The 20,147-nt window shown below is 34.3% G+C and overlaps 2 protein-coding genes and 1 pseudogene across 4 annotated transcripts in view; 2 read left to right on the top strand and 1 right to left on the bottom strand.

Annotated features, from left to right (window-relative positions):
• NHS (NHS actin remodeling regulator) overlaps positions 1-3,834 on the top strand; it is a 449,010-nt gene extending 445,176 nt beyond the window's left edge. For all 3 annotated transcript variants that reach the window (XM_031958934.1, XM_031958933.1, XM_031958935.1), the window contains one exon: positions 342-3,834. In XM_031958934.1, the coding sequence (XP_031814794.1) occupies positions 342-960 (619 nt within the window). In that variant the 3' untranslated portion in view covers positions 961-3,834. The remainder of the gene's footprint in view (positions 1-341) is intronic.
• A 12,412-nt stretch (positions 3,835-16,246) lies between these two features.
• Positions 16,247-16,342, bottom strand: LOC111720140 (annotated as a pseudogene).
• Positions 16,343-19,683: 3,341 nt separating this feature from the next.
• Positions 19,684-20,147, top strand: part of BEND2 (BEN domain containing 2) — a 42,730-nt gene continuing 42,266 nt past the window's right edge. Inside the window, exon 1 of the mRNA XM_012546841.3 lies at positions 19,684-20,114. Coding sequence (XP_012402295.1) covers positions 19,721-20,114 — 394 coding nt within the window. The 5' untranslated portion in view covers positions 19,684-19,720. The remainder of the gene's footprint in view (positions 20,115-20,147) is intronic.

Raw genomic sequence — 20,147 nt, 5'->3', positions numbered from 1 at the left:
AATACTTTCTTTCAATTCTAAGGAAGAAGACTAGGAATTTATTGTTTCTTGTCCTGCTTACCAATGGTAAGTGTCAAGGAATAGAAGAATTGGTAAATTATTTATTAATAGCAACACACTGCATTTGTACCCTTTATGTCTTTCAAAGAATCTGCACATGGGAGATAGTGGAAAGAACCCTCCAATTTATGAAGCTGATATTGAGCATTTTTTGTCAATGATTTGAAATGTTCATTAATTAAACTTAATCTATGTCTATTAGATATTATAGAATATGCTTTTACTCTCAATAAAAATACACATATATCCTTATGATTTTCTGTTACTGTTGTACTTAACAGATCAAAGAGGAAAGTACTTGGAAGGAAAGATTCTGGGGATATTTCTGTACGAAGTAAATCAAGAGCCTTCCCTGGCAGTAGTAGCAGCAGCACTGTATCCCCCAGCAACATCCTATCTCCAAACAGCAATGTGCCAACTCCACCAAACAGCCAGAGATCTCCTGGTCTTATCTATCGAAATGCCAAGAAGTCCAACACCTCTAATGAAGAGTTTAAGCTTTTGCTTCTCAAAAAAGGCAGTCGTGTTGATTCCGGTTACCGGATGTCTGCCACTGAAATCCTGAAGAGCCCCATCTTGCCCAAATCCCCTGGTGAGCTCCCTATTGATCCTCCCCCAAGCATGGATGAGCCTCCCCAGGTGTCATCAGGGGCAGAAGCATTGTCCCCTCTCTCTCCGTGCTCCCCAAGAGTTAACGCAGAAGGTTTTTCCTCTAAGAATTTTACAATGTCAGCTTCATCTAGGGTTGGACGTTCCCGGGCACCCCCTGTGGCCAGCAGCAGCCGTTACAGTGTCCGTTGCAGGTTATACAATACACCCATGCAAGCTATCTCAGAAGGAGAGACTGAAAATTCAGATGGCAGCCCTCATGATGATAGGTCGTCCCAGAGCTCAACATAAGCTATATCATCTATACACACAGCCTCACTGTTGATTAGAAAATATATTAACACTGAAAGCATTTGGCTTGCACAAGGATGTAACAAATATAACAGAGAACTCAACAGATATGTGGGGAAGTATTAGTGCTTAAGCTCTGTAATCTTTTAACTTTGCATTTTCTATTAGAAACATATGCTGTCTTCTATATCTAGATCTTTAGCTTCATTTGGTTTATTCTAATTTTATTCTTATTAATATAGTTTTTAAAAATCAAATTTCCATGAAAAGAAAGGGAAAAAATCCTTCTTAGCTGCCCACTTAGGAAAGAAACTTCTTCATTGTTGTGCTTCCCTAGAGAGAGATGAAATGACTCTTAAGGATTGGTATTTTTCTACATTAAAATCAACTGAAACAAAGTTTAAAAGAAATTAACTAAACATATGTAAATACCATATTTTTGATAAAAAAAATGTAAATAGTACTATTAGAGAAGAGTGGACATGTGGCAAATTATTTACTGCATACTGTTTATTGAAGACAAAAAAAAAGTCATAACTGTATTCTGTGAATACCATTTTCATATCAAACATCATGTTTAAATATCCACCAATATGGCTTTCAGAATGATAATCAAGCCTCAAATCTGAATTTTTACATTCTTGTTAACTTAAAATGTTATGAATTTAATGCTAACCATTTACCTTGTAAACTTCAGCACCAAACAAGCTCATAGCAAAGCATAGCTGTGATTTACCATATGATAACTGGTAAGAATGGGAAGCATGCTTTTAAGTTTTTTAAACAAAGAAAGGAAGTCATCATTCTCAATACAAAGCCCTAAGCAAAAGCATTTGACAGTGTCCTTTAACCATTTATTTTTTAAATGAATTGCTTTAATAAAAATGAGCAGGGGGAATAGAAAACAATTTTGTGTTATGTTTTATATTAGGCTACTGAAGTACAAAGAATCAGAATTTAATTACTAATATTTAAATGTTTTAGAAAATTAGTTCCAAGTTCTTAAACTAATAATATTAAAAAAAAAATGTAAGCATGCAATGGAGCTGTTGATTTATCAGTAAGTATCTGCAATGAGTTTTCAGTGAAGCTTTCTTTTTGTGCTGATGAGATTCATGCTACCTAAATATTAACAGAAATGACACTGTGAAAAATGTAGCTGGGAAATAGGTATGTATATGCATTATTTATATTCATTGTTAAACAGGGAATGGGGGAAAGCTCTGGTTCGCAATGCTACATACAACTTTGGTTTTACTATAACTGCTTGGTGGGGTAGAGGGAGGGTGGTGGGTGGGATTGGAAATCTATCAGAGTAAATGCTCTGATAAAATGAAGGCAGGGAAACAAGCTGAATTACTTGAAATTACTTGAATTTTCTTGTCTTAAAACTGAAAGAAATATAGTTAGGAGTTGAAATCTACAAATAGTTTTACACCTTTGATTTTAACATTAGCTGAAACTAATGTTTGCAATTATTTGTCAGAAATGTAAGTGGTTACTATTACTTAGAATATGCTTTGGAATGCGAGAAGGTATAGTGCAGAGTATTGTTTGAGAAAGGACATGGCTTGTAATAGAACAAAATGATAATAGGGTCACAATGAAATCAATAAGTAGTTGGCTTTAAGCATACGTAAATAAATGGTGATTAGGGAAGTAGGTTGAGTGAAAGGGGTTTTATTACTTTGGTTCAATTCATGCAATGCATAGGAAAGACCATCAAAGATGAAAGGTAAGGTTGTTAAAAAGAAAGTTATCTAAACTGTTAGAGAGTTGTTAGAATAAGTTAGGAGACTAGGAATGTTGATTGGTTTTGCTTTTTTTTTTTTTTTTTTCCTGGAAAGAAAGAAGAACCTTGATCTCATCTACTGTTTATTACCAAAAAGTGTTTTAGAGTTTCTTGCCAACATTATATGAAGAATGATTATTCTTTATATATGTGTGTGTGTATATACACATGGATATACTTTGGGAAGGAAAAATAATTGACAAAAGATATCAGTGGGGCAGTATCTGCAAAGTGTTAAAAAATTTTCTAAAGGATAAATGAATTGATGTTTGAAAATCGACCCTTATCACTCATGGAAACATACTAGCTGAAAAAAGCCTCATCTGATACCATACTAGGAATATGAATGATTTGGTCTAGCATTCTGAAAAGTACACAGTTGACACAAATAAAAATGTTTTTAGATAAATGTGACAAGATGACTGGAGCAGTCATTTGCAGTCTTCTTAGGTTATTTTTCATAATATTTTTAATAGCAGTTAATTTGCAGCATGGTTCTTTAGCCTGAAGAAAAAATGTATTATGTGTGCTTTAAAAGTAATTCTAAAATATACCCTGAATAAGAAATGTCAGAATTGGCTTTAATAAAATGTCACCTTTTTATTATTGACACAAATTTAATTGATTAATGGTACCACATATTTTAAAACAATTATATTGACTTGAATTGTGAGGCAATAAGGTATCTTTTATATGTAATAATCACAGAACACTTATAATTATAGTTTTACTTATTTTGTTTAATCTATGATAAAGTTTCTCTTTTTTATATTTCATAGATTTAAAAGCCCAAATAGATATTGATTATAAATCCACTATAGAAAAGAATATCCAGTATAAAAACAAGTGAGGGAAATTTAAACACACATACAAAAAAAAAAAAAAAGAGAGAGAGAGAGAGAAAATTTTAATGATATGGAGTATTTTACATGGCTTTAAAGCACTCAAGATAAAATTTGAGAACTGACTAACATCACTGCCATTTTGAAGCAGGGTACATGCATTAAATAATGTAAGAAACATCATTCCAAACTTTTGTTCTGTCGTTTGCACTGATGTTATTAAAATGATTTTGAAATTTATTCGATTGTTTCTGTATTCTGTAAAAAACAAAAACAAAAACTCCTCCTTCCTTAGTTTTGATTTTTCTTTATTTTTGTCTTTTTGTTTTGTTTTATTTTGTTTTTACTGAATAGAGGACATGGAATAGTTACAGCAAATAAAGCATCGTGTGTGTGTGTGTGTGTGTGTGTGTGTGTGTGTGTGTGTATTTTGCCAAAGGTCAGTGATTGAGTGCATTTGCTGCAATGGTGGCAGATTTAGAGAAATAGATTATGAGTTAAAGATTTAAAACAATTAAGAAGGTTACAGTGTAACTATTTTGGTACTAGAACCAGTTCATGCTGGCAGAAAAGACAATGGTTTATGAACTTGCATCCATTTTGTATTTTTGTAATATTTGTAAATATAAACTTTTTAACTTGTTGCAAAGATGGTTTCTTTTGTAAAATGTTTTCAAAGTTTACATTCAATTCAAGCCTTTGTATATTTTAGAGCTGTGCAACACTTTAAGTCTTGTATTTATTTTTAGTAAAACGGTGACAGTTTCATTGTGAACCCCTCTCAAAAAACATGTCAGAAAAGTTTGATTACCTAGAAAGTGTGTATAAAAACTACAAATAAATGTGACTGCAATTCAATAATCCCCCTTCTCTTCATTGTCCTATAACAAAATGTTATATCTTTATCACATGTGACTTGTTAATTCCAAACAATGATCTATATAAATGCATTAAGTAGTACCCAGACACATTTTTATAAAAATGTATATAATTTAGGGAAATGTTATAGTGATGGTGCCAACTAGAAAATAATTGTAATCCCTGGTGTCATAAGAATCTCATGACACAAAGAGATTTGTGTTGCCCCTATCAAGGAAGCCAGGGAAAACCTCTAAAGAACCCTCCTGTACATTGAGATCAATTAACTCTTTGCAAACTCAATCTTCACAATATAACAGAAGTTTATTGAATCAAGGAGAAAAGCAAAATAGATCCATTAGTCCCAAAGATAACCACTGTAACTACCCAATAATTTAGTCTCAAATACTAAAGGTAACTCTGTGGTTTCCTACTAGCTTTATCTCAAAAGAATTAACCTGAAAACCAGTAATGTCTTTATGCAGTAGATCACAATTTTAAGGGTGCTATATCAGACCAGAAATATATTGAGCCTACTACTTTTGCCTTCACTGCTCTAAGTGTCTATTCACTCATGAAAAACTTTTCCTCTTATGACTGGAGGAATAAGTATCCTTTTATCCAAGAGAACATTTTCCCTTTTGTTCAGTGACTAACAAACTATCCCAAATTGTCCCCGAATTATTTCTGCTTGAGCAAGTGTTCAGGGTTTTTGAAATTACCCAAAGCTTTTAGTAATCTGTATTCTTTACTAGTATTTTTTAATATATTCATGCTCTCAAGAATAACACGTCATTTTCCTAAGTCAGCCGAAGGGAAGAATCTGGTAATATCCTAGTCTCCCGGAAAGAATAAGAAAAGGACTAGAACTAAAAAGTTCTTTTTTGTTTTTTTTTAAATAAAGCAAATTTACTTATCTTTTGTGGGTCTCCATTCTTCATCTGCAATACTATGAGTTTAGTCTAAATGATTTTAAAAGTGTCTTTCCAGTTCTAATACTTTTGATACTAGAAAAGAGATTCATAAGTTTTCTGTGTATCCTGGTCCTCTTTGGCTTTCTGGCAAAGATTATGGACCCTTTCTCAAAACAAAAATGTCTTTAGATATCTTTTAATTTCATAATTGAAGAAAATGATAAAATTCAGCTAGTGACACTTTTCCTTCTATTTGATATTTCATCACAAAAATAGTAATAAATAATCCTGACAATTATATTATAAAACAATGCCTCTCTTCTCAGATATACACTTTGGAGCTTTATAATTTTTAACTCTACAATACCAAAATGTAGTAAATATTAAAATATTAATCACACCCCTCTGAAATACTACTCCAACTTTGACTCCTAGGCTCCTAGAAGATACCTGCTATTTTAGGGCTCAAGGAAATACATCATGAGTACCCACTTTAAGACTGTGAAGCTCATGAGCCTCCACTAGAGGGCTTGGCATCAACAGTCAGCTAGATATAAAGCAAAAGAAATTAAAGGAAAAAAACTGACTAAGATGGCATAGTAAGTAAAGTAGCTACACTTCTTAATACATAAGAAGGCACAAAGAATGTGAAGACAATAATATGTATATAAAAGAAACCTAAAGGTTATTGATTCCTCTGATGTTTCTGGTCTCCTTGAATACATAACTGGTTCACCTGGAGGTTGTGCTTCTTAAAGCCAGTAAAAATGTATCAGGTTATCTAAACCTTTAAATTAAAAAGTAAAACAACCTCAGAATATATATATATATATTATATATATATGTATATGTATACATATATATATATATATATATATACACATATACACATCTGGAAAGTATGTGTTTCTTTTCTTAATGTGACTCAAACTCTTTAACACCCATTCTCCAAATTCTGTATTAAGTTGTCTCCCTCAGGAAAAGTCACCTTCCTCATTCCTTCTTTTATTTTTATTGTTTTCTTTATCTTTTTGGTTATACATGTACATTATTTTTTAATACACATTACTTTATGAATCATTTTGGGAAAGAAAAATCAGAACAAAAGGGAAAAACCATGACAGAAAAAAAACAGAAGGAAAAGGGAGGAAGTGAACATAGCATGTGTTGATTTACATTCATTCTCCATAGTTTTCTCTCTGGATGCAGATAGCGTTTTCTATTCAAAGTTTACCGAGATTGTCTTGGATCATTGAACTGCTGAAAAGAACCAAGTTTTTCATAGTTGATCATCACACAATCTTACTTTTACTATGTATACTATATTCCTGGTTCTACTTATTTTGCTCAGCATCAATTCATATAAATCTTTACAAGTCTTTCTAAAATGAGCTTTTCCATCATTTTTAAAGACTAATAATATCTTTATACCATTCTTTCATATACCATAACTTATTCAAGTGGTTTTGATGACTGCTACTTTGTAATACAGTTTTAGGTCTGGTACTGCTAGGCCACCGTCCTTTGTAATTTTTTTTTTTTCATTAATTCCCTTGATATTCTTGACTATTTGTTCTTCCAGATCAATTTTGTTTTTATTTTTTCTAACTCTATAAAATAATTTTTGTCAGTTTAATTAGTATCCCCTTATTCCTTCTTGAAGATGTCATACTCCAAAACTTCTCTGAGTCTAAATTACAAACTCTCTTCCCTTTCCAAGGCTGTACTATTTAAAGCTCTTAAGAGGGTATGAACAATTTTCATTCATCCAATGATATACCCCCTTCATAAACAAAATGAGAGATATTCACAATTTGTAAAGGGAAATCAGGCTGTTAACAATATGTTAACACATTAACAAATCATCACATTTTCCTTTTACAATTTATCCTCCCTACTCCAATTAAATATTTGTTTAACCCAGCAAACCAGTCATGTTTTTCTGTAATGTCAATTCTGGATAGCAGTCTGCTGACTTGGGGATAATGCATGATTGTCTTTTCAAATATATCTCCCAGTACTTTATAGGAAGGAGTTTCAGTCCATGACACAGTGCTTAATCTGGAAATTAACTTTTTTTAGGAGGTTCAGGTCTATTCAACTGGTGAATCTAAGAGTTACACCCCACCCCAAATTTGTGAACACCAATTTTAAGAAGCATATACTATTTTATAAAATTTTCACCTTCTAAAAGTCAAGATAATAATGAAAAAAATAGGGGATAGGAAATCAAGCCTCTACCTTCACAGGAAAAGCTTGGATTTCACTAAAAACCTGTGGGACCCAGGAGAGATGGGGTGTTTGTTCTGTCTCTCTCCCATTAAAAAACCCCTCTTTTCTGGACCCATGCATACGAACATGTTTCAGTCCTGAAGAGAAGGAGACAAGATAGGGTTTCCTCTGGGTCCTTGAAACATACTGGACAATCCAAATGTAGGTCCAAATTCATCCCTGAATAAGATAAACAGGCTATTTTAAAAGGAAATCAGGCTCAGAAAAGACTCTAAAGAGCTGTGGAATTTTTACTCCCCCTCCAAAAAAAAAATTAAACTTAGGGTTGATTACCCAGGGTTTCTAGACCATGGCAACTGTAGTGAATAATTAAGGTGAACTCTCACTATGCTGTAAGCAAATTGTTAAGCACCAATATTCTAAGGTTATATAACATCTTTGCTATTCTTATTAGCTATACTCTTAATCAGTACAGTAATGCAATGGATGATAATATAAAAGCATTCAGCCCTATCAAAGTTATCTCAAAGAAACTAGTCTGAATTTTAAGGAAATAAACCAGAAAACTAAATATACAATTATAGTTCAAAACAAAAGTGCTAATTTCCCTTCTCCCCGCTCCTCCCACCTTGATTTCTGCAATGCTGAGGCATCCAAGAAATTCCAGTTGCTAAATTACTTCAACAAGTCTCTACACATATGCAGGACATTTGAAATATATCTCTGATGAAACTTAGACAAGATAATATGCCTCTAACTTACCTCCCCAACTCTGTACTCAAAAGTTTATAGATCACATCTCTCCAGAGTTCCATAGAATCTTTTGTGGGTTATATCTCTCCCCACCTCCCCTCAGGACTATTTGACAGTAAAACAATGTCCCAACTTTTCTACAGATGAAATCATACCAATCCATCTAAATGTCACAGTTACCACAATTCAATTTCTCACACTCCCAAATGAAGTTCAAAGACAGACTAGGATTTGATTCTGGAAGTAAAGAAAAAAGAAAGGTTTAAAAAATTCAAAATTGGAATTTGTGTTTTCCATAATTAGAAAGGATTGAGCCTGAAACTCTCTGAGTATCAGTTTCTGTATTTATATTTTCTACATTGTATGCCAAATTCTTGGAGTTAGATACAGTAGTTGGTGGTAGAAACCTAAAGCAGTGAGTCCCAACATTTTTTGTTCCATGGAGCCTTTTCAACAACAAAGACAAAACTGATATAAGTCCTTGCATTTTTCTAGTTTTAATTTGGTTTATTTGCTTTACATAGGGGTGGTCAAAAAGGTGCTCTGAACACCTAGGGTAATTTAATACACTTTTTTTCAGATGTCTTTATTAAATGTTTACAATTATATAATTACAATGATAACTTTTATCCAAAAAATCTCCAAATTAAAATTTGTATTATGTAATTATAATTATAATATATAAAATGTCCTGTTAATTATGAAAACTTTGAATATAACATTAAAAATAATTATATGAATAATATATAACAATTATCTTATATGAGATATTCTGTAAGAATTAAAAATAATTCAGCAAAAGTTCATAATTTACTATCATCTATAAGACTTTATATGAAATTTCTTTAATTTATAATTTTTTGAATATAAATAAGCTATTTAGTGAAATAAATTATAATTTGGATATTTAAATATAAAATAATCACATATAAAATTAATTTCAATGTTTTATTCTTTTATTTAAACAAAGATTTGCAATATTGGCTCAATACCAGACCAATAGTCTTAAATTTGCTTTTGAATCAAACTTATTTCTGTATTTTAATTTAAAATAAGAATGAAGTGAAGATGCTCAAGTACAAAAAATTTTCTTGTAGAAAATGGAAGGATAATTTTATAAACTGTTTCTGAGATGAATAAAATTCATTTGGTAATTTTTAGCCAACTAACTGACAAATGTGAATGATTACTTTAAAATACATAGTTTTCAATTGGCTAAAGAAAAGCTCTGTTTTAAACAATAAATATATTTCAAGTGCCATTGTATATATTGCTTTTTGAAGATGTGTATATATATATATATATATATATATAAAATAGTATTTATATACATAGTGCTATAATGCTGGAGAAACTGAGGCAAAATAGAGATTAGAGAATATTTAATAATTTATTTAAAGTGAGATATTTACTGGGACTAAATGGATCCATGGTTTGCTCCTAGGGCTGAATGATTCTATCCAGCAAACAATGTAAGTTTCTCAATGACTTATATACACATGCCTCAGACTCAGGAGGTATACTGAAGCAGGAATGGAGTTAGGGTACTGAGAGCGGGAATGGGACTCTGACAGTGTGGGATGAGCCTCCCGGGAGATGGGGAGAGGCATTCTGATATTCTAAAACATAAGATCTTTTATCCTTATCAAATATTCTGATAAAGAGGGAGGGAAAGTTTTGCAGGACTGAACTTTGAGCTGATAAACTGAAGCAGGGAAACTGAGTCAGGACTGGGTCAGGATAATTAGGGAGACTGAGTCAGGACAATAAAAGAGAACAGTGACATAACATTCCACACTCTCTTTCTTCTGAATATTTAAAACATTGAATTACCTTCTTCTAGAAGGTCTTAGCACCATAATTTTTGACACCCCTATGTAAAGCAAATAAACCAAATTAAAACTAGAAAAATGCAAGGACTTATAGGAAGGACCAGTCTCTTCTTGATAACCCCAGAATTATTAGCATCAAACAGCATTCCTCATTTAGGTAGTTGCAGTTGGGGAGCATCTCAACCAGAGAATCCAGTTTGAGATGGATAGTTCACTGTGAGTTAGGTCTGTGGTCATTTGTGCATTTAACTCAGCCTCTGCTGAGTAGCAGTGCTCAAGACAGTCCTGCTGGCCATCCTAAGAGAGCACCCCAAGTCTGTCAGGGAGTCCAAAGGAGGAAAAAGTGGGGCTTGGAGTAACTCCACCTGTCCCCTGTTGATAGAACAGGAGCTGCTACTAGGAAACAGATTTCTGAGCATTTATGCAATTAGACCAAGGCAGGCAACCCCGAACTATTAGAGGTCTAATATCAATACTGCAAGGTCCTTTTAAGTATGCTGAAATACTAATTAAGGAACTGGGGTAACAGGAGTGGAGAAACAGATCAGAGAGACTGCCAGTCCTAGGACAGGTGTCTGATTTCTGGTTGTTTTAAAAAATAATCCCCAAAACTGAGTCTACCAGGGCAATTCCAGCAGAATAAGGGATTTCAAAGTTAAAACATAACTAGCAAATCATAATCCAGTGAATTTTAAGCAAGGAGTTGAAAATGAAAAGGACTGTTTAAATAATTTCCATTTCAATCTGAACTAATGAAATAGGGGGCAGGGCAGAAGTGCCTAAGAAAAATACATCAGTTTTTCCCAATTTCCTGAAAAGTTTCAACCAGTTTTCTTTCTCCCTTTTTTTATACAGAAAAGAAATTATCAAATGACTATTCCACATATAAATCCCAAGAGTGAATCACAATTCTTATACATAACAGACTAGTACAGTAAGTTTCCTAAAAATCCCTCAAACATACAGCAATAGTTAAACAATTTTAACAAATCCCAGTTTTAACAAATCTTAAACACAGTTAAAATTTTAACAATAATTCAATCACTTTCCCAACCCTCTGCTTCCTGCTGAGGAGACTGTCCATGGAAGGGATGGGTGTGGCCATGCTGCCTGCTACCAAAGCTTCAGATGGGCCGATCCATGTCTCAGAAGCAAGTCAATACCTGTAACTTTGACCAAAATAGAACAAAAGCCACAAATCTAAAATGTGAAGAGTCTAGTATGAATTGGCCAGCAGCTTCCCAATAGGTCTTCTCATTATTTAGAAACCTTTAAAAACCTGAATATTCACAGACACAAATATTCAGTAACAGATAGATGAATAGGCAAATACTCATTTGCCAAGTATTCAGGATATATTGATTATATATAACCAAGTTGGAAACAGCAAGGTATAACATATAACCAGATTGAAAATAGCAAAGTATGACATAATTCAATTGCTGTAACAGTTTCCTATTGACCATTGCTCTGATCATAAAAATTAGTTACAGGAGGAAAAAATGCAGGGACACAACCTTAACATAAGCAGTTAAAACTTAACTTTCAGCAAAACAGGATAATATAGCTTTAATTCATTTTTACTCCAGTTAATTATCCCACTGTCAGAGGGTAGAGCTTTAAAACTCCCAAATAGCATTAATTATAAGCCCAAGGAATTTTACTTCTAATAACAAATTCTATTAACCAAGTTTCAGACATATCCTAAACAGATATTTACCATAACCTTATATTTATGACAGTAAGAATTTGTCTCAGTAAGTTTACTTCTTTCATATCTTTCATATCATAACATTATACATACAAATCAGTTTGCTTTTAAAAATACTCAATATATAGACAAATATTCCAAATTACATATTGTCCATAACAGAAACATTTTCAAAAGGACAAAAAATATATTATTTTCAGAGGCTCTTTAAATGATCTCAGGATGACCTAATACAATCAATTAAAACTTAGAATATCCTAAAAGAATCCAAGAGGTTCTTCAAAATATTAAACTTTTAGAAATATCATAACCTCATATTGATAACAGTAATACATTGGTTTCAGTAAGTTCACAAATTATCTTTCATATTTAACAGAAACTTTTTCAAAAGGGCAAGGAGAAACTATTACTTTCAGAAGCCCTTTAAATGATGGGCATAACCTCAAGATACAATCAATTAAACTTATACAGAATACTCAATTCTACAGAAAAGAATCAGAAAGATTCTTTAAAATATCAATTAAACAGTAGAAGCAATTAATATTTGAAACAGCAAGGAGCTGCAGTTTGTCAAAAAACAACAATAAATCACCACCTTAATGGGGGGAGAAGGATTAGATTGTCCACGTGGTCATCCTTCCCCCCATTCCATCATGCTTCCCACCCCCAACTTCTCAGAGCCAACCTTTTTAAGGTGCCATCATGGGGTATCTCCTTTCTCCTGGCAAACGGTAAATTCACTAGGGATTTGTGCTTTTGTGTTCCCTATTTCTGGAAAGCTATTTTCCTCTCTCTTCTTCCTTCTCTCACCTCATCCTGTCTCATCTCTATCTCTGGCCTCTCAATGCCTTCTTGCGCAAACCTTCTCCAACATTCTTTAAATACTCCCAAAACAATACTAGATGCTCCATTTAAACTATTAATTGCTTTTGCAAATCAATCTTTTAAATCACTTTTTAAAAAAAACCTTTAAAAACCAAATTTCATAAAACTTAATACATATACATGACAGCATAGTTTACAAATTACCCAATACTTCTACAAAGCAACATATCATCTAAGTTGGGAGATACAAATATGACCTCCCAAGGTAAGCTACTGGCATTTTGTTATAATAACCTATAAAATCCAATCAAATACAGCTTTAAATTCCCAGTAATATAAAATTGCTTTTCCTATCATATTTCAAATAAATTTCAAATTTCTCTCTGGCCCCACGTGGCCATTATTTCCAATGGAATTTTCCTAAGCCCCAACTATAACCAGTGTTGAAGCCTTTAGAAAAGTCAGACCTTTCTTAACTAGAGACACGTTAATAGAAATTCACTCCAACAAGTTCTTAAGATCTTACATTCAAAGATAACTAAATCTAGCCTGCAGGCAAATAAAATTATTTCCCACAATTTAAACCATCCTAAAATCCCTAATCAGATGCTTTCTCCAGCCAGAGTTCAAAGCAATTAGCGTAAACTCCTTTTTGTTTTCCAGAGGCCTTACTAGGGTAGCTCCAAGCCACACCTGAATTTAAACTATCCCAGTGCCAGTTTTTAAAAGTTTAAGATCACAAGTAAATTTCATACTAAGTACAATTGCAACACTGAAACAGTCAATTCCCAAATTTCTTAATTTAGCAGAGCTCTGAACCAAACAATTCACAAACAAGTGACAGAGAAATCACATATGGACATGGACATGAGACTACATAGTCAAAAACATGTAACACACAGACCAAGGGCTAATCTGGAAGTTTTAGAATAGCCCCTGAGGGAAGTTGTCAGCTCCTGAGTCTTTCCTCCCAGAATCCAAATGGAGCCTTTTTTTTTTTTTTTTTTTTTTTTTTTTAGCCAGATGGTGTCTTTAAAAAAAAGCCAGATTTATACTCTGGAATGCCCAGAGTTGTGCCAACTGGCAATAGAACCAGATGTGTCTTAGGCACCAGGTAGTGAGTGACCCCTGTGTCCAGAAGACACCATGCCCAGAATTTATGCCCATCAGCATTTCATTATTCTGGGAATCCAGATGCTAGCACATACAGACAGAATAGAACAGGTCTTAAGACTTCCAGACTTCCAGACTTACTCTCCTGTGGTTGAAATGGAGGTGTCTACTGTCAGGCACAATTGTGGCTGGAAATTGTTCTCTTTCCCGGAAGCTCTGGAAAAAAAAAATCCAGAGGGCTGTTCTCTCCAGGCCCAAGAATTCAGATTCCCAGCCACCCTGATGCCCAAGGGGCATCATAAGTCTCTTATCTCTAATCTTGCTCATTTTCTAACATCTTGGTGGGAAGCCTCCAAAATGTAATGCCGGAGAAACCGAGGCAAGATAGAGTTACAGAGTATTTAATAATTTATTTAAAGGGCGAGATGGCAGGGGTGGAGTCAGGGTACTGAGAGCAGGAACAGGACTCTGACAGGGTGGGGCGAGCCTCCCTGGAGATAGGGAGAGGCATCTTGGGATGGGGAAAGGAATTCTGATATTCTAAAAATTAAGATCTTTTTTCCTTATGAAATGTTCTGATAAAGAGAGGGAAGGTTTTGCAGGACTGAGCTTTAAGCTGAAACTGAAGCAGGGAAATTGAGTCAGGACTGGGTCAGGATAATTAGGGAGACTGAGTCATAACAATAAAAGAGAACTGTGGCATAACAGTGTATATATCTATTTGAAGTGAAGAATATAAATTGGAAAAGTCTTGATACTGCAATGAGAGGCAACATAAGATTTTTTTTCTATGGAACATTTGTAATGGTTCATGATAGATTATAACATACATTACCACTGATCATAGTTTTCAGACAGTATGACATTTGCACTGTAAAAACACAAATGTTTGTAACATTTTGATCATATAATTACCTAACTGTTGAGACATAATTACAGGGTAACAGAAAGGAAAAAGGAGCTACTGTGGGGCAGTATACAGAATGTAAATTAGGGTGTATATATGTATTTGAAAAATTGTTGGAAATGCATTTGCACTGGAATAGTATGCTTGTGGAAGTTTGGAAACAACTTGATTCCAGGTTGAAAAATATGCAAGAATATGTTGCACTTATTCAGAAATGATCAGAATTTGTTGTAATTGCTGAATGGACATCAAAATCGTAGTACTTATATGATCATGAGAGTTTTACATCACTGAAGAAACAAACCTATAATATTCCAAACATGCCTATGCTTGTTTTCACAGAGAAGCAATACATTTGTAACATAATTAGGCAATTATTTACTGTCTAAAGTATCTCATTAAAGAATCTCAAAGGATTTGTTAATCACTAAATGCAAACTACTGGTTTAGAGACTCATTCCAATTAATAATCAAAAATTTATTTTACTTATTAAGGTGATATGAGGGGGAAAGAATAAATATATCTGAGAAGTCCAAAGGTCAAAGCAGACAGGCTTATTGCTCTTAACTTCTATTACTCCAGGATGTACCACTTCATGAGAAATATTTAGGCATTTTATAGTGTCTTTAATCAATTTGGGGAGAGTGGAATAAATTAAATTATTGCAAAGCAGAAAAATACCACTATGTTGCACAAATATGCACCTATTTTAAGATTTATTTATAATATGTGTGTGCCCATATAAGATATGTATATCTTCGCAAACTATGAAAAGTGTTTAGACTTATTTTGGGAAGAGGCATGGATAGTTATCTCTAGAGTCTGACTCATCCTTCTCCATGAGACAAAAGGTCCATAAAACTGGGTGCTCTTTTCTTATTACTCCAAAAGAGTAATGAATCAGAATTCTATCTGCTCCTTCAAATATTGCTGTTATAGGATTATAATAGAACAGTAGTCATTTCAGGGGTTGATAGTCTTTAGGTTATACTTTTCAAACAAAATCAATTAATATGCTGCTTCTTTGCTGTCATGATTGTCTAATAGGTAATCTAATTTCACATTCCATTAATGTAAAATCTACACTAGACCAAGGGATAAGAAAAAAGATTAAGTTTAACTGTTGAGATTTTCTTTTTTAATGTATCTCTGCTCTTCTTCACCTGCCTTTGGTGGACATTTTAGCTTCTTTACCATAATCTAAAGCAGACATGTTAAATATATAGTGTACACACACACACACACACACACACACACATATACATATATACATATATAGTTATAACATCCCTGAGACCTGAATCAGATTAAAATGTAATTATGAAACATTTAACAAAAAAAGTTACAATAGAATACAGATGATATTAACATGTGGCTTTCTAGTCAGTATTTGGTCGACATTTAGTGATCCCTATTTTTATTTCAGTTCCACATCACTGCTTAAGGGAATACATTTACATTTTTTTAAGAAGTCAACATTGTGTTATTTTTAGTTTCAAATTCTCTAAAAATATGGATTGCCTTATGAATTTAAATGTCATTCTTGCAGAGGGGCCATGCTAATCACTATTGTTCTAATTTTAGTATACATGTGCAAGCAATAGTTTTCTTTTTTGGGGGTATATCATCACTCATTTAATGCTTAAATTTGTTGAAAATTCCTCTCCACAAAAATTTTCTTTCTATTTATAGAACTAGATTGGTCAGAATTGCTGGAAACATAGAGCTTAAGATGTAATACTATTTCAGGCCTATGTTCCTCAGTTGTTGATCAGTTGAGTTTTCATGGAGGAATGATATCACAAGGAGCCTCATCCTCCAGAGTATTAGATGTTGCATAGCATTTAGCATATGAAACTGATGGAAGCATGGCAAATTGGCCATAAGGTAGGTTTAAGCTACCTGGCTTAACCACTTCTTTCATGATTTCTTCTCATTTTTCTTCTTTTTCTTGGTTTTCTTCTTTCTCAGATTCTAATTCCTATTTAATTTATGGTTGTTTATGCTTTCTTGACGCTATGAGCGGAACATTTTCCAAGTGAATAGAAGCTCAGTCTAAATTTCTCACTTTATAATGATCATTTCCTACCTGATTTCTCTCCTATGCTTCAAAATGTTCAGAAAATCGTCATCCTATAAATATCAACTATGATACTTAGACTTCCCCAGAACTTCTGCCTTTGGGGTATTTCCATCCCTCTGATTGGAGAAAGTGGAAGAGAGGCATAACAACTCATTGAGATTGCCCACCATTTAAAAAGGGGACTCATTGTTTTTACCTCATCATTCCTATCCACCCTCCCCAAATGTTCTCCTGGACTACATAATTTCCAGTAACTCAACCTACAAGATGAAATCAAGTCTACAATTCCCATCTCTTCCTATCATTTCCCACCAGGGCTGCAGGATTTCATTATGCCCCCATGCCTGATACAGTGATTTGCACCTCCCTCTCCACCTCTTTTAGCTTCTTTTTTATTTGCTCTCTCATTAGATTGTGAGCTCTTTAAAAACTAGAACAGTATCATCCTTTTTTTTTTTTTTGTATCCCCAGTACTTAGGAGAATGCTTAGCACACTATAGGTGTATAATGAATTTCTATTAACCCTAACTCAGTAGAATGTAAACTCAACGACAAAGACTTCTGAATTTTTGGATTCTCATTAGATCATACAGTGCCTTGTTCACAATAGACACTTAATAAAAACTGATATCTAGGGACCACAGTCAGTGGCAAAACTGATTTCCTAGATTTTCATCCAGTCACTGAACACATATTGAGCTGCTTTCATATTATAGTTCTTATCTCTCCCACCCTCTTTCTTTTCCTTTTAAAAAAATTAAAATTTTTTTTTCTGATTATACATGTACATTATTTTCTTTAAAATATGCATTTCTTTATGAATTATGTTGGGAGCAAAAAATCAGAACAAAAGGGAAAACCATGAAAGAAAAAAAAAAGCAAATATAGCATGTGTCAATTCACATTAATTCTCCAGAGTTTTCTCTCTGGATGTAGATGGTATTTTCTATCCAAAGTTTATTAGGATTGCCTTGAATCACTGAGGACCAAGTCTTTCATAGTTGATCATTGCACAACCTTGTAGTTACTGTGTATACTGTATTTTTGGTTCTACTTGTTTTGCTCACTATTAATTCATGTAAATCTTTCCAGACCTTTCTAAAATCAGTTTGTTCATCATTTTTTAATAGAACAATAATATTCCATTACTTTCATATATCATATCTTATTCAGCCATATTCCAATTAATGGGCATCTACTTGCTTTTCAATTCTTTGTCACCATAAAGAGAGCTGCTATATATATATTTTATTATTATATTATTATATCCTTTTATATATATATCCTTTACATATATATATATATATATATTCCCCCTCCTTTATGATTTCCTCAGCAGCACTGCTGGCTCCAATGGCATGCACAAATTTCTAGTCTTTTGGGCATAGTTCCAAGTGCTTTCCAGAATGGTTGCAACATTTCACATCTCCACCAGTAGTGTCCCAGTTTTCTTATATCCCCTCCAACATTTATTATCTTTTCCTGTCATTTCAGCCAATCTGAGAGGTAAGAGGTGGTACTTCAGAGTTGTTTTAATTTGCATTTCTCTGATCAATAGTGATTTAGAGCATTTTTTCATATGACAATAAGTGGCTTTAATTTCACCATCTAAAAATTGTTCATATCCTTTGAATCAATTGACTTGTATTCTTTCCAAATTTTCAGAAATGAGGCCTTTATCAGAGACAATGCTATAAAGTTTTTCCCCCCCAGCTTTGTACTTTGTACTTCCCTTTTAATCTTGTTTGTGTTGGTTTTGTTTGTGTAAAACCTTTTTAATGTAATTGAAGTTGTCCACTTTGCATCAGAACAAAAGGGAAAACCACGAAAGAAAGAAAAAAAGAAAAAAAAGCAAATATAGCATGTGTCAATTTACATTAATTCTCCAGAGTTTTCTCTCTGGATGTAGATGGTATTTTCTATCCAAAGTTTATTAGGATTAGGCCTTAATCACCGAGAACCAAGTCTTTCATAGTTGATCATAATAAATTCCTCTCTTCTCCAAAGATCTGATAGGTAAACTATTCCTTCCTCTCCTTCTTTGCTTATGGAGCAAACTTTCTTTTCCTTTTCCCATCATTCTGGGAAGCAGTGACAAAAAAATTTAATCGTTTTTTACAAACGAGGTGCTTTTATTAAATGCTTATTGGGAGTCATGAAAAATCAGTTTTTGGCTTCCTATCTTTGTTTACTTAGCTGACAGCAAATAGGATTGGGTCAAGGATAATTGAGTGCACAATAATAATAATATTTATACCATGCCACCTAGCTACATGGAGTTTTATACAAAGGGGAGGCGGGGTGTTGTTTGTTGAGCTTTTCCATTGGTTTGGCTTTGAACTTGTTTGCATTATGGCAATTCACTTCTTCCTAGTTGTGAGATTAAAGTGAGTATGGATGGAAAAGGAGGAAAGTTGTCTCACTCCAACTAGCTTGCTGCCCGAGGTGGAAGGCAGGCAGGAAGAGTAGGTTACTCAATCTGCACAAACGCTACCAAGCAAAGGATACAAAGGGAAAAAGCAAGAAGGGAATGGGTCTCGATCTAAAGCTGCTTAACTATGCAGCAACAGGGCAAGAGGCACTTTCTGCTTCCGTTTGGGCTTCCGCCCGTGCCCGGAGGGTACTGTTCTAACTGGGAGCCACTGCGCAGCCGCAGAAATTTAAAAGAGTTTGGTATTCTCGTTGCCTGTCTAGTCCCTTCCGTTTCAACGCCATCTTCCATCCCCACCCACCTGTGCCCAGGGAAACCCGAGCCCGCGGCAGCGCAGAGACTGAGCCAGAGTGGCAGAACACACAGTGCCAGGGTCTAGCCATGTCTGAGGAGCAAGGTAAAGCAGCTCTGCAAGCTTCTCATGAATGGGGGAGGGGGGGCTTTTCTCCTGGCCCGCTGCAACCTAATGGAAGGAAAGGAAAACGCTGTCCTCATTCCTAACGGCCCTCAGGAAACGCTTAGAAAGAAGCGCTCTAGATCCCACCCCTTTCTTCGGCGCCACGCCGGATTGGTCAGTCCGCGAAAGAGGGTGTGTCGCGGCCGCCAATTGGTCAGAAGTATCGTCTATTGTTTTGTCGGGGGTCTCGCGCTCAAATCCTTTTTCCTTTCAAACCTCTTAGTCCTCCCCCTCCCTCTCCGTTCTGGTACTCCGAGGGTTTGGAAGGAGCGGGTGAGACCCGGAAGAAAGACCGGGACTACGGGGAGGGAAGTAGAAGTGCGCTTGCGCACGCGGTGTTCTCGGGACTTCACACTCTCGGTTCGCGAGGAAACGAGGAAAGGGCCGGGCATGGGGCGAACCCGTAAGTAGTGACTAATAAAGGGCGACTGGTACA

This window comes from Sarcophilus harrisii, chromosome 3 (assembly GCF_902635505.1).
Source record: "Sarcophilus harrisii chromosome 3, mSarHar1.11, whole genome shotgun sequence".
Lineage (NCBI taxonomy): Eukaryota > Metazoa > Chordata > Mammalia > Dasyuromorphia > Dasyuridae > Sarcophilus > Sarcophilus harrisii.
The sequence above is the reverse complement of the archived record's forward strand: the minus strand, read 5'-3'. Positions and strand labels throughout refer to the sequence as shown.